This window comes from Chroicocephalus ridibundus, chromosome 1 (genome assembly GCF_963924245.1).
Source record: "Chroicocephalus ridibundus chromosome 1, bChrRid1.1, whole genome shotgun sequence".
In the NCBI taxonomy this organism is placed as follows: Eukaryota; Metazoa; Chordata; class Aves; order Charadriiformes; family Laridae; genus Chroicocephalus; species Chroicocephalus ridibundus.
The window spans coordinates 192,011,417-192,036,416 of NC_086284.1; the positions used below are offsets into that span (position 1 = coordinate 192,011,417).

Sequence of the window (25,000 nt, forward strand, 5' to 3'; positions counted from 1 at the left end):
CCATTAACCCAATGAGCCAGCCAGGATGTCTGCCTGTTTTTTAAACTTTGAAAAATCATTTATTTTCAGAAGCCCAACGTTAGTGAAAAACATACCCACCAGCTTAGGCTATGGAGCAGCTCTTAATGCAAGCTTGCAGGTAAAAACTACTGAATTATTCTTTCTTTGCACACACTGTTATGTTCTTACGTGTGACATATTTAATTTCCTGTTATGCTTTGGCATAGAGTTCCCTGTATTTATGTTTGTGTGGACCTGATGGTCATTCTAAGTAGTTGGGTTTGTCATTCAAGTAAGTTGTATTACCTAGCACTGCAAGTACTCGTTCTTATTCATGCTACTTTTGATGTGAAGAAGCAAGAAGGACACCCTGTGGCAAAATCTGGAACACTCCGTTTTGCTGCAAATGTTAGATTGATAGAAGCTTTTGCAAATGCATGTGGATATGCATTAATATTTATCCAAGCTGTCATAAATGATTTCACATCATAGTGTTGGGGAACATGGTGCTCATGGCAAAAACTTTAAAGTTTAATTATAATATATAATTTTTATGCAGAAGAGGCAAATGTCAGGACTTTTTTATTTTGAGTTAAGTTCTGGTCATTTTTTAAAGTACAGCAGCTGCCTGCATTATAAAGGAGCCATACATTGTGTGGAAGGGCATAGGGTTAAGTGTAATTCAAAGTCAAAAAAATGATGTAAAACTAGAAAGTGCTGTGAATATCGGAACATAGTTAATAATGGAAAATAATGAAACCTATGTAAGAGAAATAGTAAACCAGAAACAGAGATGCTGTTATATTCAGAGTTTGAAAATAATTGGAAAATGCACAAAATCCTTCTGACTACAACTACCCCAAATGAGCTGCTTTGTGTGTGTGTATATTCATACGTGTATGAACATTTAGGAGCGATTTGTATATGTATGGACTAATAGTTCTATTTTTACTCTTCATTTTGCTAGGCTGCACTGGCAGAGAGTAGTTTACCATTGCTTAGTAATCCAGGATTGATAAATAACGCATCCAGTGGCTTACTGCAGGCAGTCCATGAAGATCTCAATGGTTCGCTGGATCACATTGACAGTAATGGAAATAGCAGTCCGGGCTGCTCTCCTCAGCCTCACATGTAAGTGCAGTTAGAATCCTTTCAGGAAAAAATGCCTTAGTCTAAGACACGATATTACTCAAAAGTGCTTTGAAACATGGTAAGTGAAACATCTGGAACTACATGTTTGAAACTAAACATTTATGTTAAAACATTTAAATAGATGAGTCTTCATTTACTTTGTAGTAAAATTGGTGTAAGCCTTTCTTTCTTTCTTTTTTTTTTTTTTTTTAACCCTCTTCAACTTGCTTACAAGCATTGAGTGTAACGGGAGACTGATCTCTGTGGTCATTTTCACAGCCTGGTTTGTAACGTATAGTCAGAATGTTCATGTTGGAATTAGTTGTAATTTTAACTATGAGTCTCTAAACCATTTATGAACTGTACTGGAGATATTGCCCATTTATATAAACCGTAAAATGCAAAGTTTAACTGTTGCCCACAGTTTACATAGAAGCCAGTAAAGTGTAACTTTTTGCCTGTCGTATAAATCAGTGTAATTACATATTCAAGTTTAATTACTGGTGCGTCTGTATTGGCAAGGTTTATATGTTATATTTTATGCAAGACTACGATTCCTATTAATATTTAGCAGCTAACTATATCATTAATTACTCTAAAATCTTTCCCCTACCATCTTTTTAATGGAGCTGAGAGAGTGGAAGTATTAAAAATTGATGTATTGTGGATTTCAGAAATGTGTCTGAAGCTTTAGAAATGCCTGGCCTTAATCAGTGGTGTCAAAAGTGGCAGTTTCTTGTTTACTAAATAGTAAAACATGTATCTTGGAGGTATTGTTTCCCAGGTTATTTATATAATAATTAGCAGTGTGATATGTAAGTAGACTTAGATTTAAGTTTACTGTAGGATGGTTTTTAATGTGTATATACAATTATGGTCTCTTTTTTTCTGTTTAAAACAGCTGATCTGATTTGCCTTTTTTCATTCCATTTTCTCTTTCACATTTTAAATGTTCATTTTAATTTCTAGAGTAGGATATTTAGCAGTAACAGTGATTGAGACCACACTCCCTTTTTACTTATGCTCTGGTGTGTGGAGAATCCATTTTGATCTGACCTTTTTTAGGGGAAATATTTTGCCGAGTTTTTCTTCTTTTGTTTGGCGTGTTAATATATCTGTGATCACATAGAAATGTTTATTGTCACGCATTTAATTGTTTTATTGCACATTATTCTACTTGCCTTTGAAAATAATGCACTGTGAACATTCATGTATTTTATCAGGTTCCAAACCATTACTTTTTCAAAATGGAAAAATTTGTCTTTTGGAAGTGTCTTTAGATGTATTAAATAATACAAAAGAAGTAATAAAACTTGAAGTAGAAAGAACATGAATATATGCTCTTGAGAGTAACACTACTCTAAAACAAGTAAAGTGAGCAATCAGACAAAAGTTTTTATATCCCATGCTTTATGCTATCAACCATGCAGTGGGTAGCTGGAGGCCTTTTACTTTTAGCAGTTCTCCTGAGTATGCTAATGCTCTCTTCCTGTATAAAATGCCAAGACAATAAAACTTTAAAGAGCAAACAAGAGTTAGATCATGTGTGTTAAAAACAGCTACTTTACAGAGAAGAATGACACTTGCTATTAAAGTTGTTTTGTAAGTGTTTGGCAGATCTGTTTACATATCCTATGTACTGTCTGCCATTCCGCTGGATAAACTGAGATATCTGTGCATATGATTATGTAGATATGGCTACATTTATAGCTGCGTTTATAGCTAAAATACAGCATATTGTAGCAATTCTTGCTTATAAAAAAGGCAAATAACGTGAGTTAAACCCCAACTCAAGATTCAGCCTTCCTCTCTCATTTCTGTGATACGTCGTTTGTCAAAACTGGCAGTTTCGGGACTTGCCTTGGTGTCTCTTTTGAAACTTAGGACTGTGTGTTGCCCGGTTCTTGATAGATTGAAGCAACAGAATGTAAACGCACTGAGATACCACTGGAAAAAGAGGTTATGCTCATTCATCCCTTGCACCAAATTTAGTGCAAGATTACTGGGCTTCTGTGAGACCAAAAGATACAGGCTATGGCTAGGTACCTGCTTGCTTGTGGAATTTTTGCCTTTGCCCTGCCAAGGGAGCCAAGAATATGAAAAAGGGAATGCATGCAATCTGCAAGGGAAAGTCAAGGAAAGGAGGGGCTTGTGCAGGCGCCAGAGGACCAAGGACGAAGAGAGGCCTCTTCCTTGCCTCCATGACCACATTGACCACGGCCCCCTGTTTTTGTTGAAGAGCATTACTTAAGAAAATGAGAAAAGAAGTAGGGAATATGGCAAGCGATGAAGAGGAATTCTAAATTTTACATTACCTACATAGATTACATAATCCCAGGTTGTTTTGTTTTTTTTTTTAAGAAAAATAGTTAATATAATAGAAAAAAATATATTTTACTGCCACAAGTATCCACTTACTTGTAGTTTCTGGAGAATGTTCACCTGGGAATTCTGGGTGTTTCTCCCCTAGAGATGTGTTCTTGGGGGGTTCATAATTACTGCACTCACCTATGAAGTAGGTGGCTCTATTGATCTCCGAGTAGATTAAACCTCCATCTTCTGATTCCCAGGAAAGTGTACTCGCCACGACACCATGAATATGCTGAGCAATTACGTTTCCTGCCATCTTGAACCTGGCATGCGACCAGGAGCAGTGGAGCACAGTATTAGGGAAAGGGTCAAGAAGTTGGGTGCAATTTAGAGATCAGAGCGTTCAGTTGGGAAGGGGCAGAGTTTGGATTCTAGACAAGCTTCCAGGGAGAGGCATTTGTTTGGTATTAGAGCATTAGCAGGAAATGCAAAAAGAGTCCCAGTGACAGCATCAAAGCCAAGCATCTCAGGTAGGTGTTTGGTTGTTTAAATTGTGCTGAATATCATTTTATCAGACAAATGTGTGGTAGTGGAACTTCCTTCTTTTGTAATGTTCATATTCATTTTTTTTAACATAAATTTATCTTTTTATAAACATAATTAAAATTGTATGTGTACAGTAGTATTTCTGTGCTTTGAGCACGAGAACATGATCAGAAAAACTGATTTCTGTTATTGTAATACCTTAGCTATTTAGTATCAGAAAGTGGGAAAAGTATTCCAGTCTTTGGATTTGAACGTGGCACTTCACGTCTGATTTTTGAAAGAGAATAGTAAAAGCAGTTCGAGTCGTCAGCTTCTCCATCTGTGGACAGGTATCTGACATAGGTGGGTGAATCAGCTTACTTAGGAAATAGTCTCTGTTCATAGAATAGAGAAAGGTGGTAGGTATATATCTTCAAGTAAATGTATAGCATTTAAATGCTTGTTAAGTGCAGTGAGTCCCAGCTGGTGTATTTAGGGCAGTGGCACTTTAAAAGCTTTACAGTTTTTGCCTTGGGTAATGATATATAATCTGCTCCGTTTCTTACACTTCTTGAACACTTAAAAATACTCCACTAAGTTTTAGGTGATTGCTGTAACCATGGCTTGGTAGTTGGGATATCTCCCATATTAATAATTACATAAAGCATCTGAACTTCTATGTTGTATGCCTCCCAGATTTTGTTCCCAGTCTGATGAAAGATGATAATTCCGTGATCCGGTATGCAGCATATCATTAGTGGGATCTCAGATCCTAGGTTTACTTTCTGTGTTTTAGCAGTATTAAATCCAAGTTCTGTCTTTGATTGGTCTTCAAATCCAATTCCTGATAGTTTGATGTAGGCACTAAGTGTTCCCTTGACATAAATCTTCACTGAGAAAATATATTACTTATTTTGGGCATATATATTCTGTTCAAAATTCCAGTCTCCTCTAACATCAGTTGTCAATAATCAATGTCAGACAGACGTCTTTTCATTTAAATCAATACTTAAGACTCTGTTTCTTCCTTCATTTTTTGAACATGGACTACTTCTCCAAAATTACCGTGGGCTTTAGCTGATAAGCAACTGGTTTCAAAGTGACAAACAGAACAGAAGGTATTTTACGTACAAAAATTCATTATTTATGTAGAACTAGGTGCTGCTAATCTTGCATAACAATTGTACATGGATTTAGTTAGAAGCTTCACAGTACACACCTTTGGGGTATAAATGCAGACTTCTGAAGTAAAGAAAGAAACCACAAGCATCTGAACAAGTGCAATTAAAGCTGCGTGGTTGTGGGAAACTTCGGAAAAACTATCATCCCTGAGGAAACAACAATAGTGGACAGGACATGGAATGATACTTAGGGACAATAATGACAGTTATGCATTAATGGTAACACAACTTCTTTTTAACTTGCATGTCATAGCCAGTATACTACTGAAGAGTTTTGGCGGGATCGAACGCTTGAAAATACAACAGAGACAGGAAAAATAGTAGCACAAAGTTGATTTCATTATGATCTTGATATTTGTTTAAGAATCTAAATTTATTGGCTCTGAAGGAACTGAAAGGAAGTTCTCACTCTCAGGGGTGGAATAGCAGGGATGGAAATCGAGTTCAACTGTTTTTCTGGTGTTTGTATGTGCGTTTGTACTAGATTGATCACACTTAAGTGATTATTGCAACTGGCATGGACCAGGGTGTTTTATCAGCAGAATACTTCGTACATCTCTTGCCCATGTGTTCATATTTTGGCAAATGCGTCATGCAAAATGCCGTCTTACTTCATGGTATAAAGCTGGGTGGAAAAGGTAAAATTTTAATCTGCGAAGTTGTTCATAGCAGTTGAGGAAACAAAAAGAAATCGGTCATCAGAAAAGGCAAAAAATTGTAGACTGAGAAAATGTTGTGCCACCATAGGAAGCAATGGGGTGGTTATGCCATTCTGTTAAAACTCACTGCAGGTCATTAAATAAGGAATGGGAGGAGTTGGCAAAGCAGATAGGGAAAGCAAATATCCTAATGGTGAGGTTTTGTGGAAGGGGCCTGTGATCATAGTTTTCCCCTCACTCATTCTGTATGAGAGTGTAGACTGAGGACAATGCAACTAATTGCATCTTACGTTCTCAACTGATTTGTGAAAATCATCTAGTTCCTAGCAGCCAATCCAGAATCCTGGAGATAATGGATATCTACTAGTTTCTAGAATTTTAATTGTTGATTGCTTTTTAAAAGCACAGTGAAAACAAAACAAAAAGTATTTTTAAGAGTCACTTCTTAACAAAAGTGAATTCTTATATCCTCATCTCATATATGACTCTTTGTATTCAGCTGTTGTAGCGCTGTACTCTGTGAGACTGGAATTGTTTGAAACCAAATGTCAAGACACATATATCCCATGATCTTTAAAGCTGTTTCTAGAAAAAGTAGTCTTAGGTTGTTGTGAGAAAGAATAACTTGTGAACATGAGTAAGAGTCAATCTGAGATGAATTAGAAAAATGATCGTATCCAGTGTGGTCCTTCGTCTTCAATTCTGCCTGTCAAAAGGTGAGTTCCAACCATCTGTGGTTTCACTCACCTTTTCCTTTGTATTCTGCTGTCATTCCCAACCCTACTCCTTTACCTTTCCCACTCTTGCCCTGACTGGATCATTTCTTTCTGCAGTTCTATCTGCATAATCATCAAACTTGTTATTTTTTTTTCAAACTTTTTTATCTTTAAATTTTATTCCCAGAGGCAAATATGATTATTCTGCTCTAAGATCATTTACTTTTGAGGTGCTTCAGTTTGAAAGCATTCCATTGTCAGGTCGTTCCCATATCTGATTATTCTAGTCCCCCACTGTTAAGCTTTCACACCACTTACAGTAGGTTACCTATCATTCCAATTTTAATCCCTTTCATTCCCTTGTTTCTTTAACTTCATAATGTTCCAATCCCCTGTCTTTCCTTCTTTCCTTTTTTTTTTTTTTTTTTTTTTTTGTTATCATTGCATTGTCCCATTGCACGATCTCTTTGCATTTACCTTGGAGGCTTGTTCTGTTCTAGGAGGCTGCTATGATCCAAGTCTCTCGTTCATTGTATAAGACTTGACATACTGTATAAGAAAATAAACTCTTGAAACACATCAATTAACAGGGATGTAACAAGCATTATTAAATAGGTGAGGAGCATGTAATTGAGGGGATGAATGTGGCAGCAATTGCAGTATTTCTGGGTATCCTTGTTCATCGAAAATGTTTCACCTAATCACATGATATTTTAATGCCTGTATAATTTAATTTCACACATTTTTATTCATAAATCTAACTTAAGGAAGATAATAGGCAAAGAGACTTTGTGACAATTGATTTTTGTTTTTATGTAAAAAGAGGAGCGGCTAGGAAACATAGAATCTTAAAGGTTACAGCTTTTGTCTGAGCATATTCCCATTGAAAGAAGCTCTATTGTGAGAATACGCAGTGAAATAGTTTTGGCTTTTCCTAGTACTGCAAAGCATCTGAAAGTGACGGGCAAGTCCAGCAATCCAATACTTTATCGTACTATTTTCTTACCATTTATGGGGGTTTTTGCCTTAACTGATTGGATGGATCATGTGAGAGTAAACTCTGTTGAGTTGTGACTGTCTCTCCCTACTTTCGTACAGAGCCACTCACATGGCAGCATTAATGGAAAAATAAGCAATGATGTTTTGATTAATAATATTTTTCAACCATTCCCATTGACATAACTTTTCACTTGAGCATTTTCCTAAATGTTTATATTCTCCTTTTTTTATTTTTCGTTACTTTACTTTTCAGTCCGTTTGTCCTCTGCATTTTGCTTCTGCTCATCAATTTTCTTATCTTTCAACACTGATATTCCAGTCCTTTATCATTTCCTCTTTAGCTTCTTAAATGTTACTTGTCTTACTTTGGATCAGAAGTTGCTATTTCTCCTTTACATTATTCCAGCCCCAATTGTTGCACTTCTACAGTACGTTCCCAATGCTCTTGACAAAAAGATCACTCCAGAGATACAGCGCCTTCAGCTGAAAAGTGTCAGATCCCCATAGCATGGCTTGTAGAAGTTGGCAGGCTCCTGTGGGGTTTCACTGAATCTTTTTGGAAGCTGTCTTGCTGAAAACTTTGTGGTACTGCTGTTATGAATTCTCAATGTATGGGCAAGGTATTTATGCTTTTCACATAACAGGTCTGTATAAGAAAAGGCAGTATCTTAAATATTGTTACAGATGTTAAAAAATGTGTTTGAAGTTGCACAACTAAATCTCTTTGCAATGTGGTTGTGTAACTCTTAAATTTAGTTCATAGGAGATTACTCTTTGTACAAAAACACAAAAGCTGAGATGATAGTGCCTTTTACAGCGTATTTCTAAAAGGGTTATGAATTTCTAAAACAGTTACCAATTTTATCCACTTCTGGTGATTGCATTTGGATTTTGAGTAACTGTAATATTATAAGCCAAAATTTTTGAAAGTGGACTATCTAGATAGTTTTTTGTAAATACACATGTCCCAAATGTGCCTTTACTGTTAAGTATCATGTAAACAGTTAAATAAAAACATATATCCAATTGGTAATGTTTACACCAGTAGTTTAAATTATGATCCATAAATCCAAGCAAAGATTCATTGAACAATATAGGACATGATGCAGAGGCAGTGGTATTATTTGGCTATTATTTAGTCTTTAGAATTTGTAGAAAACTCTAGGCACTTTACACATTTTAAAAGACTAAAACTGTCAATGCATTTCTTTTTTTTTTTAAAAGAGTTCATAGAAAGACTTCCATCTCAGTGTGAAACCCCATGTGTAGGTCACATTAAAGTAATCAAATCTCAAGATGACTAAAGACGTGATTATACGTGGTAAAGTCCATATACAAAAGCAGTGTTCACAATCTTCTGGCAAAGTGCAGTTGGGAAAATGTGCTCTTGGCATCTAACAGCGGTCTGTGATTTAGAATAGTGCTGGGAATGCGTATGTGTGGTGCAGACCTTCACGGAGTCTCTGTTAGGGTTATAACTGCAGGTATTCTGTTGGTTTCCTCCAACTAAACAGCAATATTAAATGTATATCTTAAATTAGGCTGAACAAATCCAGTAGTCTTCCTCCTTTACCTAGACTTACCAAGTTAATTTGTTCCACTGTACCCATTAATAGAGGTTTAATGATGTTGCAGAGCCTTTGTGTGATCATGGCCTCTCACTAACCCTTTTCAAAGACTTCCATAAGCTTCTGATTGAGATGGATAAGGGGAAGTGTTTCTTTGATGCGGTTTTATGCTGTGATAGTAGTACCCTGGGTAATTGGGGACTTCCCCCAACTTGATTTTTATTTTTCTTTGTTTCCCCTCCTTTTCTTCATTCCTTGCAAATTTGGCATTATCGGATATCACAGCTGAAAAATGTTCTCTGAGCTTTTACCTCCTCTTGTTCCAAGAACACAGGAAACAAGAGTCGTGTTGTGGGCAGCCATGTCATACAGTTCCTCTCCTAAAGTTATCGTAGTCTGTCTCAAATTTGAAAGCCATTGCGGAAATCATTCCACCTGTGGCAGGGGGGTTGGAACTAGATGATCTTTAAGGTATGATTATGAGCCGCATTCCAATTTCCAGACAAAATAAAGTCCAGTTTCACTGGTATACATTCTAGCCTACATAGTCTTTCTTGCTCCTCCTCTTTGTTTCTCCAGTGTGTTCGGGAAAGCACACTGTGAACTTTGAATCTTCCTTTTGGTAAACCAAACAGGTTCTGTGTGATACAGAAGACTGTCCATTCCCATTCTCCTCATCTTTCTAGTAGCCATTCCATGAAACTGCTCAGTTCGGAGTTATTTTTTTTTTCATGTGCAGGTGTTAACAGAGTTTTTTGAACCATTCCATACATACTTTTATATAATGTGTTTCTTCTTATGGGGAAGTAAACGGATTTTAGCTAAATTCAGCTAAACTGTTGTGGTTTATTTTTGTAGTATGGTATTAAAGGACTGGGGGCCCTGGTGTAATAAGTGCTGCACAAAAGCAAAAGAAAAAGGATCTTTAAATCCCTGCGCCAAACTCTTGCAATCTTTAGGTAGTAATTGAATTGTTTAATTTTTGAAAAGCATCTTCAGATGTAGTTTGAATGGAAGCTGTATGTTACTTACACTGCTGTCCCCATGTAGAATAGCATCAGGCTTTGTTTAGAGCAGTGTTTGACACAATGACAGTTGGCATTATACTACACTATAGGTACGTTAAACCAAAAGATAAACCATGACCAGTAGCAGTGAAATACCTTGAGGTGAGCACCCATCGAGTAGTGTTCTGTTACTGTGCATGTTCTTTTATTCATAAAAGAAATGATTATGCTTTCGTATCAATCTGGGGTTACTGGAATTATAATTAAAAACATACTTTTTTATTTTGTAGCTAGACATTTACAGATGTAGTAATGTATTGGACTGTATATAATTCAGCTGGACTATACTGCTCTGTGAAGTAGATGTCTGTGTTAAGCATAAGCCCAAGTATGGGGTTAAGAAGCAGGATATCTCAGGTGATATCTCAGGGATCTCCTAATCAATTCAGTCTGCAGGCAGACTATATTTGAGTTTTCTTGCAGAGGCCATACAGACATAAGATATTCTTCAGACATGTTGCCTTTACATCCAAATCTAAAATCTGTATCAGCCTAAAAATGGAAGGCATGATTAATATTCCCATGTCGGTAACAATTTGGTGAAATGTTTGAATAAGTTTGAAGTGTTACATGTGAAAACAATCATTGATGTAAATATGTGGTGCCCGGCAACAGGACAAGAGGTAATGGGCACAAACTTGAGCATAGGAAGTTCCACCTAAACATGAGGAGGAACTTCTTTACTTTGAGGGTGGCAGAGCACTGGCACAGGCTGCCCAGAGAGGTGGTGGAGTCTCCGTCTCTGGAGACACTCAAAACCCGCCTGGACACATTCCTGTGCAACCTGCTTTAGGTGACCCTGGTCTGGCAGGGGGTTGGATTGGATGATCTCCAGAGGTCCCTTCCAACCCCTACCATTCTGTGATTCTGTATTACTTAACCTCATGAGGTGGTGATGACTGGATCCGCAATCATTCTTAAGACTCTAGAAATTGTAGCAGGTCACCAACTGAATGTGTGCTGACAAAGGTATGTGGTTGTGAAAGCATCCTTAACAGGAATTTTGTAGGTAAAAACAAGCTCTATCCTTCACCCAGTTCTTCTGACTGGCCTTCTCTGAAGTCTGAGGAAGGACTAAAAATACTAGGTTTGTTGAGAAGAGAGAAACTGAGTGGGGAATTGAACTTCAGAACACTATGCAGAGAAGATGGGCATGAACTTGTCCTGCCCATTGGGAATGGGACAAGAAATAATTGATTAGTATTTCAGCAAGAAGAGCTGGATAGACACCAGAAAAAATAAAACTTTTCTGACTGTAGGATACTTAAGTGTTAATATGTGTACCAGCTCAGAGAGAATGTGGAGCTGCTGATGCTGCAGGCTTCTAAGAGCAAATCAGAAATGGTCAGAAATGGTCTAGGTATAAATGATCCTACTTTGGGGTAGGGGAAGTGGGAAGAGACCGTATGATCTCTTGAGGTGCCTTCCAACCCTATTTTCTTCAACTCTTATGATAAATCTGGAAAAGAAAGGTTTTTTTCATGTATGCGCTGTCTTACTGTAGGCTAGCTGAGATTGTCCAAGTCCGTTTACTTTGTTATCTGGAACAGCTGTCATAGCTAAATATCTTTAAGCACTGTTATTTTTAAAATTGAATGAACCTTGGCCTTAGAGGAAAATATATAGTGACCTTAAGTTTCAACCAATGTGAGAAATGTCAGCTAGGGCAGTGCAGACAGTCCTACAGAGGTCAGTTTGAACCATTTGTCCCTGCCGAGCGTGTCGTGCAGTTCTACTTGTTAAATGCTACCATCAACTATTCAGCAAAAAACATATGGAGGGCTGGCCGTTCTCCAGACTTGTTGTAGTAGGCAAAGCTAGTCATTACTTCAAGTCCTAGCTCTGAAACAATGGAAAAATAAAAATAAAGATCAATTCTCCAAGAAACTTAGCATATGAAAAGGAAATATTTTGGTAGCATCCTTCTGAAAATTTTGAAACATACCCATCAAGCCTACCTATCAGTCAACATTTTCAGTGAAGGCTGTTCTGGAAGAAGAAATGTGCCATGCCCAGGTGTAAGTGTAATGCTGTTTAATCCCTTGTTGCTGCATTAGAACAAAGTGGTTAGTTGCCACTGTGGGAAAAACACCGATGATTTGCTTATAAAATCACACAAAAGTGTTAGTATATTATTTTCAGCCTTTCTGTCCCATTCTGTCTATCTGATCTATATGTTTTCCAAGATAGCAGAGTTTTATTGATGTAAAAGTTTTCAACAGAAATAGAAAAACAGTTTTATATGGCCTGTATTTATATTAAGATGTATAAAACCCACACATTGTGCAGTCAGATTCTCCCTCAGCTTTTCCTGGGTCACTGAGTAGCTTTCCAGATTTTGCATAGAGAACATTTGGCTACTGTGACCCACTGATAACAGTGCGATAATTAGTTGTTGCTGCAAAGTTTCTATGTAACAGGTACAATTTTTAAAACTTCCCAACCATTAGATATTAGAGAGCAAGCCAAATCCATAGCCTCATTTCTTAAACTTTCTTGTTTTCAGGCTTGCTCTTTTTCGATGGTTCTTCAACAATCACAAAAATATTCAGACACTCAAATCTCTAGTACTTTGTCATTTTCCTTTGAATTTTTACCTTAAAAACTTCTGTGTTCTTTCTCCCTAATCCTTTTCTTTGTTTAGCATGTTAACTTCTGACGTTTGAACTAGATGCAGTTGGCGGTTTTAAATACTTTAGAGGCCTGTGCCCTAAGCTAATTCCTAGTCAAGTTTCTACTTTTTTGTGGTTCTATCACAGAGAAAATACGTTTATTTAGACACCAAAGGGAGCAAGCCAATGTCAAGGACGGGAATTTTAGTAAGAGTCACCAGAATCAGAAAAGCTCTTTTAACATCATCTTCTTAATCGGAACTTGATTCCTAAAAATTCTGATCCTGTAAGAAGGACTAATTGTGCACGACTTTTGAGCCTCATTTGATATTTAAAGAAAATATATTGTTAATATGTCAGGTTTCTGTAAAGATCCTTTCTTTACCTACAGTTCAAAGATTTCAAAGTATTATTAACATTCATAGCTGATAATAATGTCAATGCAGATAGGATATCTGTATTTATTATCTTGGCATTTTCTTGCAAAGTTTAAAAAAACCAAACAAAAATAAAAACCAACCCAAAAACATGAACACCTAGTCAATTTAATTATCAGTTTCGTAACCTAAGAAAAAAAATCTGTATCTGTTCATTACCCATTTTTGATCAAAGGTATTTTTATTTTTGTATTAAAGGGAAATGAAATCATCATGTCTGCAATTTATTCTCTAGAAATTTATCTGTACAAAGCTCATTTCTTCGTAGAAAGCTAAAAGGAAGAGGAAGACGTTTGGTTGTTGGCTTTTTTTTTTTGTAATTTTCAACTCAGACTCATGACTATAAAGCTGCAAGTCTTCAAAAACTTGTTTTGCGTGTTTTCCTTTTTCGTTCTGATTTACCACCAATGCCCATTTTTAAACTGTGTTTAGAATAGAAGCTGCAAGTTTTACCTATCCCTAATTTGAAGTAAACCAATTTGCATTTCGATGTGCTTGGGCAGGGCCAAACAGATAGGGCAAGAAGCACCAAACGCTGTCTCCAGACACTTTAGGAAGAAACGCCTTGGTGTATTTTGTAGCTAAGCAGCAGAAAGTCATCCCTGAGTTGGGAAGTGCCTGTGGTACAGAAAGGAAAAAGGAGAGGTTTGCTTGTAATCTCCATGAATTAATGGCTGGCTGGATTCTGTGGTGTGAGGGTCAGTATCTGTTAAAACATTTTCCTGTAGAGTAATGGCAGGCAGCATCTCAGAATTATTGAATACTTATATACTTGAATCCTATTAAAAATATTTAACAAATTTAAAAAACACAGGTCATTAGCTGTATAACCTGCTGAGGATTTTAAAAACTTTTTTTTTAGTAGTAGCTCTGTGCCTTTTTATCATTAGAAGAAATTAGTAGTGGGATAACTGTAGTGATAAAATGGTCATAAATATGCCATATTAAATTGGGTGAGCCTTAAGTATGGGTAAGGTGAAGTGTGAACATTTGCTTTTTTCCTGTATTTTCCTTATTTCTGTTTTTCTAGTATATCACTTTTACTCCTATCTCCAAGCAGCTATTCCTCTTGTGTTGACTTCAGTGGCAGCTAAATTAAATAAATTCGAAGTACTCCTAGCGTTTTTAATGTTTCCTCCTACAGAGATGTTTACCATGCCATAGGTCATTTCTGTTGTTCTGTTCTGGATTTCTGTTATATTGTTTTTGTGATGAGTGAGTAATAGCTAAAAGGTAGTCAAGTTGTCCTGGTTTGGGGTGAAGCAGTATGTTGAACATACTAGTTGAAGTGAGGTCCTACTATAAATACGTTTTATATTATTGTCACTGTCATTATTCTCTCCTATTTAGTCTAACGTGCTGGCTTTTGACTTCTTAAGCAGAGGCACCATTGAAGGATTTGTAATAACGTATATTTCCCAAGTGGTTGCAGTAGATAGATGTATGTGGGTAGTTTATTTTCTTTCTTTTATTTGTCAACAGTAAATTGATCTGCCATGGTTTGTCAGCTTTGTTATTTTTTTCATAGTTAACTTTACATATGACTAATCTAAATATATTGTGTTGTTACTTCTGTTTATATCTTCCTCTGGGGTGTTGATCATTATTTTCAAAATAGAAATGAAATGTAGGATCTTAGAGAATTCTCACTGTTAACCAGCCTCCATGTTGTGAAATAAACTTTTGGTTTTCCTTCATCTAACTAGTTTTATTACTGGCAAATCTTTACCTCTAATTTAAGTATGAGTTAGGTTTTTGAAGTTTCTCACAGGAATTTGCAAATTGAAATACATCCATCAGATCTCCTTGTTTACTGTTCTATTACTCTTAGAAGCCTTGTTGGGCAGGTAAAATTAGTGGTCTTATATGTACTTGTTATTCCACCTCATTTGTCTAGTATAAAAATACATGATTTACTATGTGTATCACCTTTGGTTATTCCCCCTTCTCCCCAAACATTCTGTCAGATGCGTTGCATATTTCACTTACATCTTCTGCTGTGAATAAACTTCACAAGTGAAATCTTGGCCCTAATGAAGTCAAGAGGAATTTTGCCATTGACTTAAATGAGATCTGGATTTCATCCCAGGAAACCATTTGTCTTCATGTCTTTGGCTTTCCCTCATTTCTTATTCTGCCTTCAGTCACTCCTAATCACTCCTAATCTCCATCTGATATTTCTTGTGACTGCTTACAGCCCTATTTCTCAATTTTAGTTCGTTAAAATATTTTTTTGCCAAATAAGAGGAGTTCTCCCAGATCTGAAATCTTCTTATTAGATCTTTGAAAATTTTTCCAGTCTTAGTAGTCTAAATCATTAGCAAAATTGCAAATGTTGAAATCTGGAACTTTTTTATCCCTGCAAATAGAAGCAAGAAAATATTTTTTCAGTTGTGGCAGGACTAATTGGCAATGTCCTGATAACCAATACGTTTCTAAGTGATTTTTAAAAAAGGTTTGGGTTGGTTTTTTCTTCTGTTAATAAAAGTGTAATGTCTTAATATTTTCTGCTATCTATATTCCCGTAAATCCAAAAGATACAGATAAAATCACCACTTCTTTGGGGATTTATAGTACTAAACTGCCTTCATAATCCTTTGTACCTCCTTTTCAGACACCCTATATGGCTTGTGGCATATTCTTTTCTTTCAAATAGCACCATGTGTTCACTTAGTTTCAGTTTTCAACAGTTAGTATCTTCCTGCTGTCCCTCTGCTCTCTGATACTATATTTACATACAGACTCAGAGTAGCTTTTCTCTGCCATGTTCATGCTAGATCTTCACATCCACTGAATAATTTTTCTTGTCTTTTACTCTGGTCTTCCATTTGCAACACCTGGGTATTCTCTGATTTCTCCTGGGATGTAAGAATATGCTGGGAACTGTGCTCTTCAACGTCTTTATTGATGTCCTGGAGGATGGACCTCTTTCTCATCAGGTCTGTAGGTGACATCAAATTAGGGGGAACAGTTGATATGTGTATGGGTAGGATAGCCATTCAGAGGAGCTCAGGTTGGCAGATGACATCAAATTAGGGGGAACGGTTGATATGCATAAGGATAGGATAGCCTTTCGGAGGACTTGCATGGGCAGAAGGACTGGCCATGCCCTGCACTGAGAAAGGAAAATCCCCTTGCAATGATGCACACTAGGATGGCCTGGCTGGGGAGCTGCTTTGCTGAGAAGGCCCTGGGGGTATTGCAGAGAGCAAGCTGAGCATGAGCCAGCAGGGTCTCCTGGCAGCTGAGAAGGCCATCAGCGTCTAAGAGGCTGAGGGAAATTATTATTCCCCCACTCCCTTCTCAGTGCTTGTTAGACCACACCTGGAATAGTGTGTCCAGGTTTGGCACCTCAAATATAAAAAATGCAGCAGTAAAGTGGAGTGAGTTCAGTGAAAGGCCACCAAGATGGTTAGAAGCAGAAGCAATTGCCCCAAGGAGAGGCTGAGGGAGCTAAGCTTGATCAGCCTGGAGAAGAAGCGGCTTTGAGGGGACCTAACTGTCAGTACCTATAGGGAAATTAGCAAGAAGACGGGGCCAGGCTGAGAGACAGTGGTCATAAATTAAAATGAAAGATTCACACTCGGTATAAAGAGAACTCTTTCCTCATGAGGACAATCAGGCAGTGAGTGAGGCAGTTGCCAAGGAAGTTTTATAGTTTACATCCTTGGAAGTTCTCAAGACCCAACTAGGTGGAACTCTGAGCAACCTGGTCTGACCTTGTAGCTGTGCCTTCTTTGGGCCAGAGGTTGACCTAGACACCTCCTGAGACCCCTTTGACCTGAATTATCCTGTGATCCTACAGTATGTTTCCATAAAGACAAAACAATGAGAGAGAGGGTGAGCAGAAGCAACCAAGCTCAAGGAGAAAGATGCTCTGTATTTTGTTTTATAAATACCACGAAGTCATATCAGGTGCTTACCGAAGGGATGGATCTTACAAATAACAACCGAGTTTACATTTTTTTAAGGTATCACAAAAGAAAAGTTAGGTTTGCAAGACCAGTTTTGTGCAGTTGGTAATGACGTGGTTTGGTTTATTTTTTTTCCAGAGGGTCTCACCTACCTTTTATCTTAAAATAATTGAAGGGAAGGCTTCTTTTACAGTGACTGATAAAATTTTATCAACACCTATTATAAATAGGAAAGCAAGTCTCTAGTCTTGGAAGCTGTAAAAGCAATAATAGACTTACACAAACTCATTCTTACTTGCTGCTACACCTTACTTGATGTGCCAGAGGCACTTTGTGACCATTGATCATTACTTCCATCTTACTCCATCTCTTCTAGTGATGAACTAAAGAAGACAAACTTCAGTGGCCTAATTAATTATTTCAGTGCACTCTTATCTCCTGTCCACAGCAGTGCCTGCCAGGTAGAGCTGCCGCCTCTGCTTTCCATCACTAAGTGAGTGCAACTCCCAACTCCACCACAATAGACTTGAAATCCTTAGTGATGGATAAGATGATAGATATGAAAAGAAGTATATTTTGAAGGTATTTTTTGTGCTTCAGTGTTGCATTTGAGAGAAGAAAAGGTTGCTACTTCTTTTTTTTTTTTTTTCTTCCTAATGCTAATGTGGCTTTTGGAGGGCCCAGGGTGGAAGAGTGTAATTTGAAAGTGGCAGGTTGAGAGAGCACATCCAGAAGGACCCCCATTGAGGAGCAATGCTTCTGTAGGCGTCACATTTCCAGTCGTCTTCCACCAGGATTTTGTAGCTTCACTCCCTTCTTAGTGAAATGAGGTAGTGCACCCTCAGCTGCCTGACAAGGATATGTGACAATAGGACCTTCCTCCCTTTCTTGCTTGAAGCTAGAGATTTGCATATAGGCATTATTTTATCTAGAAATAATAGCACTTCTTCAGCATTTCAGTATATGTGATAAATACATGAGGGAAGTGATTCCTGATGTTCAAGGAAAAATAATAATGGATTCTGTGACAGTTGTAGCATTACTGAATTTGTATTTAATTACTCGTCTAATACGCTTTCTTCCCTTTCTCAATATTTGGATTAGTATCTCCCCAAATGGCTGTACATATTCACATCAATAAACAGTTCACTCCTACTTAAGAAAAATAATAAACTTTTTATAGTAGCGTGAAATCGTAAAGAGACAAAGTAATAGAATTAGATATATTGAAAATACTGTAGGATTTGAGGATTTGTCTCCATTTGCCTACCAAAGCACAAATATAAAAATTCTAGATCTGAAACAGTGGATTGGAAAGGAGAGCTTTTCTTTTTAAACTGCTATAGGGTATCCCACAGACCTAGAGCTGTGCTGGCAAGATGAGCTACAGCTCTTCCTGAGGAAATACTGGTCCAGATCTGCTGGGGGGGCCGGGGGGAGAAGAAAAAACCACCAAAGAGGTCAGTTACTACATCTGTAATATGGTATTTATCATTTTACCAAATAATATTTGGTGGAAAATATTTCTGAAGAAAAGTCACGGCTTTAGAAATATTGTGTCAGACAGAAAAAGAAGTTGTAAATAATATGTTTTTCAACAGGTTAAACTAGGAAAATATTTTATGTAATGTTAGATGTTAACACAGAAGAGTGTTTGGAAAGCAGAGATGCTTCAGATAAAAATAAAGATTAAATATGTTCTTCAAATACTACAATATAGAAATGTACTAAAAGAATTAGTTTGGCCACAGTATTTTTCATGCTGGTGCCTTGTTGGCTTGAACACAAAAATTGTCAGACTTCCACACTTTGAAGAATTCTGTAGCTGTGGATCTCTTTAATATCTTCTCCCAAAGTGTACGCAGAACACTTTTTGTAGATGAATCAAAATTGCACTTGTAGTTCAGGATGCCTACAGCATTAAAAAATTGAGGGCAGTGTGGTTAATAAGTAAAAATGTAAATAAAAATTGCAGGTGACTAACGTAAAAAGTTATGCTGGAAATGTGGAGTTCTATAAAATACTGTGTAACAGCTATAACGTTCTGTTTTGTTCTTTTCATGTACTGAAGCATAGTCGATGTAATGGAAGTAAAGATAATGGAGAAAAGAGTACAGTTGGAAAAACATCTGCAGACTAACCAAGTGGTTTGAAGATGTGATGTTTGTGGGCTTAAAGCTGTCTACAGAATTGTGAGCAAGAATGGGTCAAACTGTACAACACTGTTTGTGAGCTACCTAATGAGCATAGTTGCTTGTCAGCTACCTATTTTTTTTTTTAACTTCTAAAAAAACTTTTGTTACTTTAACAGAAAAACAAAATCTTAAAGGAAATAGTCAACATAGGTTGTCATACCACATATGGCTTAGAAATTGTTCAGTCCCAAAGATTCCCTTGGGAAAACTTTCTTCAGCCAAGTTCCAGAAAATTCGTCATCTTTATATATTTCTATATGAAGTCACTAGAAAAGCTAGTGAGTCAATAGTATCAAAATTAAAGTCTCATAGAAAATAAGCCTGGGAGGGACTTCAAGACATGATCTAATTTATTGCCCTTTGTGCCATTGAATACCAAAGTAAAAACCTCCCTAGTGTTACTAGGTGCCTACGTCACCATAGCAACACAAAATACTTTGAGCTGCAACCCAGCAAAAAAAAATCACCCTTTCATTATTTTAGACTGATTATTGCAACCCCTATGTGGAATAAAAAGGCACTTAAAAAATGCATTAAAAAATTACACGACTTGCTGTAGACCATACACTTGCTACAAAGCTCACAGTAAGCACATTGACCTAGGCAGCTTTTCTCTCTGAACATCTACCACCTCTTCAATGCAAAGCCAAGAACATAGTCTTTTCGTGTCAGTCATTACATTGACTTAACTGTCTGAGAGACTGCATCTGTCTGGATCACGATGTCCCACAGCACTTTCCCTTAAATGATTTTAGCAGAACATTAAAGATTTTGGGTGGATATGGGCAACAATGTTCAGAGAACCCAGATCTAAACTGTGGAATTTGTTCCACTGGGGATCCTGGAGGGATTGTGGCACTTCCTGGCGGCTTTCAGAATTAAATACCAAACCCTTTGCTTTTCTTTTTTTTTTCTTTTTTTCCTTTTTCTTTTTTACATACACAAATGCGAAATGAGTTAATCCTTTTTTTTTTTTTTTCCCTTCCATAGAATTGGATGAAAGAAATACAGGGAAACTTAAATTGTTAAATCTCCATTTTGGAAGAAGGGAAGGGTCCCTGTAGTAACTCAGTGCTGATGTTTATAAAAGATGTTGTCTGACTTCACCTTTTTTCCAAAGAAAAGCTGTAGTTTCTTTTCAAATCCTGAAATGAGCACTATTTCTACTAACCAAATCCAGCCCTTGTTTATTGTAATTATTTATATTTTGTTGTCTTGTGTTCTCACTGCTGTTTTGCTGAATTCGGTATCCCCTTACATTAAAGCTGATGTGACGTTAAACCTCTGTAGAAAACATGCTATCCATAATTGAGAATATTGTATCAAGTATCTTTTCTCCTTGTTGACACCAGCTCAACTCAGTTTAATTAAGAAATCATGTACTTGGTTATAGGATCTGGTTGTTTTCTTGTCAGCAACAGCACACGTTCTAATGTTTAAAAGTTGAATGTAACACTTGTTTTGTTGCTGTTGCCTAGATTTTGGCAGGATTTTAGTAGCTGTTATGCTAAACAAGTTTTCCCAAGGCAGGACCAGGCTAATCTTGTGCGAAACTCAAAAGACAAGTTCACCTTGTATCAGACAAGTTATTGTAGGCTTTGGGAATTTGGCTTCATCTCTAAATATTTGGAAGTTACTTTATACATTCTTTCCTAGTATATATTTATCTCCCAGCTGCCTGGCCTGTTATCTTTCTTTTTCCTTTGAAGCCTCAAAGCTCTTCTCTAGCAGCCTACAGACAGTCTTCATGAGGCCTCTGTAAGTGTCCAGCAACTGTTACCTGTCTCCTGGCACCTGGCAGTTGTTCCAGTTAAGTGTTATAAAGGATGATGTCTTTAAGGATATAGTACACATCTGAGGACATGAGAACGTGAAGTTGTAGTTTGCCAGTTGCAGGAGTTAGAGAAAAATCTCCGTATAAAGCTGTAAAGCGTGAGGAAGAGCGAATGTTTGAGGCAGCTGCGGAGACAGAGGAACTTCATGTTCTGTGATCTGTAAGCAAGGAAGAAGTAATGTGTTGAGATGAGCAGGCATCTCTGCAAGTTATTAGAATCCTTCTTTTATATTAGAAAAGTCTCTCACAGAGAGTTTCATTTTGAAAGCGCTGCGGTACATGGAAAATTTTCTTTTACAACTGTAGATCCACCAATTGGAAAGAAGGTGATCCATGCAAATGAGTACGTTTGTTTATAATTTTACCAGAAATTCTTTGAAATAATTTAGCATTGCTGAATTTAATTTTTGCTGCTGCTGCAGGCATCTCCTCACCTCCTGTTTGTTACACTGCATTGTTAGTTCTGAGCTCAGTTAGAGGGGTAGTTTGCCAGCCCTTGTTCAATAAGAGACAGCCGTTTTGATGAGGACATGATGTAGTAATAATTCTTGCTAAGAGATGACTTCATCACCCCTTTATTCTACCAAAGAGTTAGCAGTGACTGAAGTCACTGCTCACAGATGTGTGTCTGACCTCTTTGTAGAGGCCCCTGAGGATGGGGACTCCAAGGCTCCCCAGCCAACCTGATAACTGTATCAGGCTTCACTGTCTGAACTAATTTTTAACTCCAGCATCTGACCTGTTGCTCCTTCTATAACCTAAAACATCCTCCTTTCAGCCTTTCTTCATATAATAGTTTTTTTCTAAACCTCTACCTGGATTTTCTCAAGTTGCCACATATTTGAAATTTCATCATCTTCACCAATGGGCTTGCATTACCTCCCACTTTGTTGGTATCTGTAATAACCATGCTCTCTATTCTATCTTCTGTGTCGTTAATAAAAAATACTGACTAGTTCTGAACCCAGGATTGATCCATCAAGGAACCATAGTAATTTTTGTTAAAATACAGATTCCAGTTACGTAGTAGATTAAGTTTTGATCAGAAGTCAGAAATCACTAAGCTATGATCTGTTGTTAGGATTTGAGTAGCGTGGTTATTAATAAGAAGATATGGCATATATAAATATTTCTTCAGAATTTATATTTAAATACTCAGCACTTCACATGGGAATTTGTCCTTAGTGCAGTGCTCCCATGGTATAACAAAATAGTAGTGTAGAATTTTGCAAATAAATACATTAAAATACATATCTATTGAAACACACACACATATACATATTTTCGTATGTTACATACAAATACCAATCTCAATATTTTGCTTTCTATGTACAGTAAATATCTAGGGGTATATCATACTATACTGAAAGTCTTCAAGATAAGAATGTATTGAGGAATTTAAAAGATTGGTGTTCAAATATTGGTTTGCTTATGGAAAAGAAAAAAAATGGCCTTTGGTTTTCATGTGTATTTTGTATAGTTGCTTCATCCTCAGAGCATACATAAAATACTATAACTGTAAGATCTTTTACATCTGTAACCAACATGCCTCAACTTTGCCTTACAACCTTAGGTTTTGAAAAACAAACTCTAGAGTTGAGAGAAATACGCATTTCAAGAGCCTATGCGTTATTTCTTGTGCTTACACTTCCAGAAAGAGGTGTTTGTATGGCAGTGTTTTCTATGAGCTGTACTCTTAAGCTGCTGGCAGAAAAGCATATGAAATTTATTTTTGCATGGACAGCTGAGCTGCTTGGTTTTGGTCTTGGTTTACTGTTGAACTGGAAGAAAGTATAGTTGACAAAAATGAAAGTTTTCTATCCTGATTAGTCTCCCAAACTATTAATTTTTTCACAGATTAGTCAACAAAATAATCTTTGAACTGAGCTCCTCAATACTAAAAAATTACAGCACAAGGGGAACTAATATCTTAGTGTGTAGAGCAGTTTTAATGGATATTTCTCGTTATCCTCCCTGTTTGTACAGTGGCTCCACTCCAACTGCAGAAATGTAATAAAAACAACCTGGGCACCACCCTTATAGGAACTGAACTCATTTGGTAAAAAATACAAGTTCTCTAGTCAGAATTTTTTGAGCACGGAAAGGAAAGCATAGCAATGAATCAGAGTGGTTAGAGTTGGAAGGGACCTTAAAAATCATCGTCTTACCCCCCTGCCATGGGCAGGCATATCCTTCATTAGATCAGGTTGCTGAAAGCGCCATCCAACCTGACTTTGAATGGTTCCCATGATGGGGCATCCACAACTTCTCTGAGCAACCTGTTCCAGTGTCTCACCACCCTCATTGTAAAAGATTTCTTTCTTGTGTCCAATCTAAACCTGCTTTCCTCAAGTTTAAAAATACTGCCCTTTCTGCCACTACAGGCCTTGGTAAAAAGTCTCCGTCTTTCTTATAAGCCTCCTTAAAGTATTGAAAGTCTGCAAAAAGGTCTCCCCAGAGCCCTCTCTTCTCCAGGCTGAACAACCCCAACTCTCTCAGCCTTTCTTTGTAGGGGGGGTGTTCCCACCCTCTGACCATTTTTGTGGCCCTTCTCTGTATCCGCCCTAAGATCCATGTCTGTCTTGTACTGGGGACCCCAGAACTGGATGCAGTACTCCAGGTAGGATCTCATAAGAGCAGAGTAGAGGGGGAGAATCACCTCCTTCACCCTTCTGGCCATGCTTCTTTTTATGCAGCCCAGGATACGATTGGCTTTCTGAGTGGCAAGCGCACGTTGCCAGCTCATGTCCAATTTTTCATCCACCAGTACCTCCAAGTCCTCCTCTGCAGGGCTGCTCTGAATCCCTTCATCCCCGAGTCTGTACTGATACTGACAATTGCCCTGACTCAGGTGCAGGACCTCATGCTTGGCCTTCCTGAACTTCAGGAGGTTCATGTGGGCCTACTCCTCAAGCCTTTCAGGGTGCCCCTGTATGGCCTCCCTTCCCTCTGGCAAATCAACCGGACCACTCAGCTTGGTGGTGTCTGCAAACTTGCTGAGGGTGCACTCAACCCCATTGGGTATGTCACTGAGGAAGATATTAAATAGTATTGCTCCCAGTACAGGCCCTTGAGTGACACCACGGATGAAGGAATACGTTGGGTATACCAGTGCACAGAAGCAACACAGGGGACAAAATATTGTGATAATAGTTTTACAGCACCTGGAAGTGATTAATATGGCATTGTATCAAGATTAAAAACATTGGAGACTACCATCAAAAACTTAGTCACAATTCTGAAGAAAATACCTGAAATTTGAAGCTTAAATGGAGTTCAGAAATTCTCTGCAACATTTGCAAATGTTTGAAAAAAGATACAAACTAAAAAACCCAACCTTATCAAAGATCCCTCAAATCTCAAGGCACACAATTATACTTGCGTTACCTTAAAAAGGGATGAACAGGAGAAGACAGAAGATGCTGTTCAAATGTTTGACAGTGATAAAAGTAATTTCTAAATGACCCACATTCCCTTGCAACAGATGTGCCAAACAAATATAGTTAAATGTAGATGGAGACTGAAGCACCTTGTTGCCTATGAGTCCTAATAGTTGTATTCAAATTCCGTGAAGTCTATGCTGAGGTAGGTACTGCATGACCTGGGCTCACCCTGGGGTGTTCCAAACCTCAGGTGTCTGCTAGAAACATGACAACAGTGAGACGTAAGAGATTAAGCTCAATTTCCATTTTTAATCTTTACGGCAGGGTTAACTTTGCAAGGAGAATCAAGCAGTATGTCTTGTTCTTTATTATTTTATCAATTACTGTGTAGTGGCATGTTGGATGCTAACCCAGATAGTAATCCAGTAATCCTCGGATACTAATCTTTATTTTGTATTCTAGCTATAAA

At 37.5% G+C, this 25,000-nt stretch overlaps 1 protein-coding gene across 15 annotated transcripts in view; it reads left to right on the top strand.

Annotated features, from left to right (window-relative positions):
• The window catches only part of FOXP2 (forkhead box P2), a 433,923-nt gene that overhangs the window by 401,537 nt on the left and 7,386 nt on the right, over positions 1 to 25,000 (top strand). For all 15 annotated transcript variants that reach the window (XM_063323216.1, XM_063323200.1, XM_063323208.1 and 12 more), the window contains 2 exons: positions 70 to 139; positions 968 to 1,131. In XM_063323216.1, the coding sequence (XP_063179286.1) occupies positions 70 to 139; positions 968 to 1,131 (234 nt within the window). The remainder of the gene's footprint in view (positions 1 to 69; positions 140 to 967; positions 1,132 to 25,000) is intronic.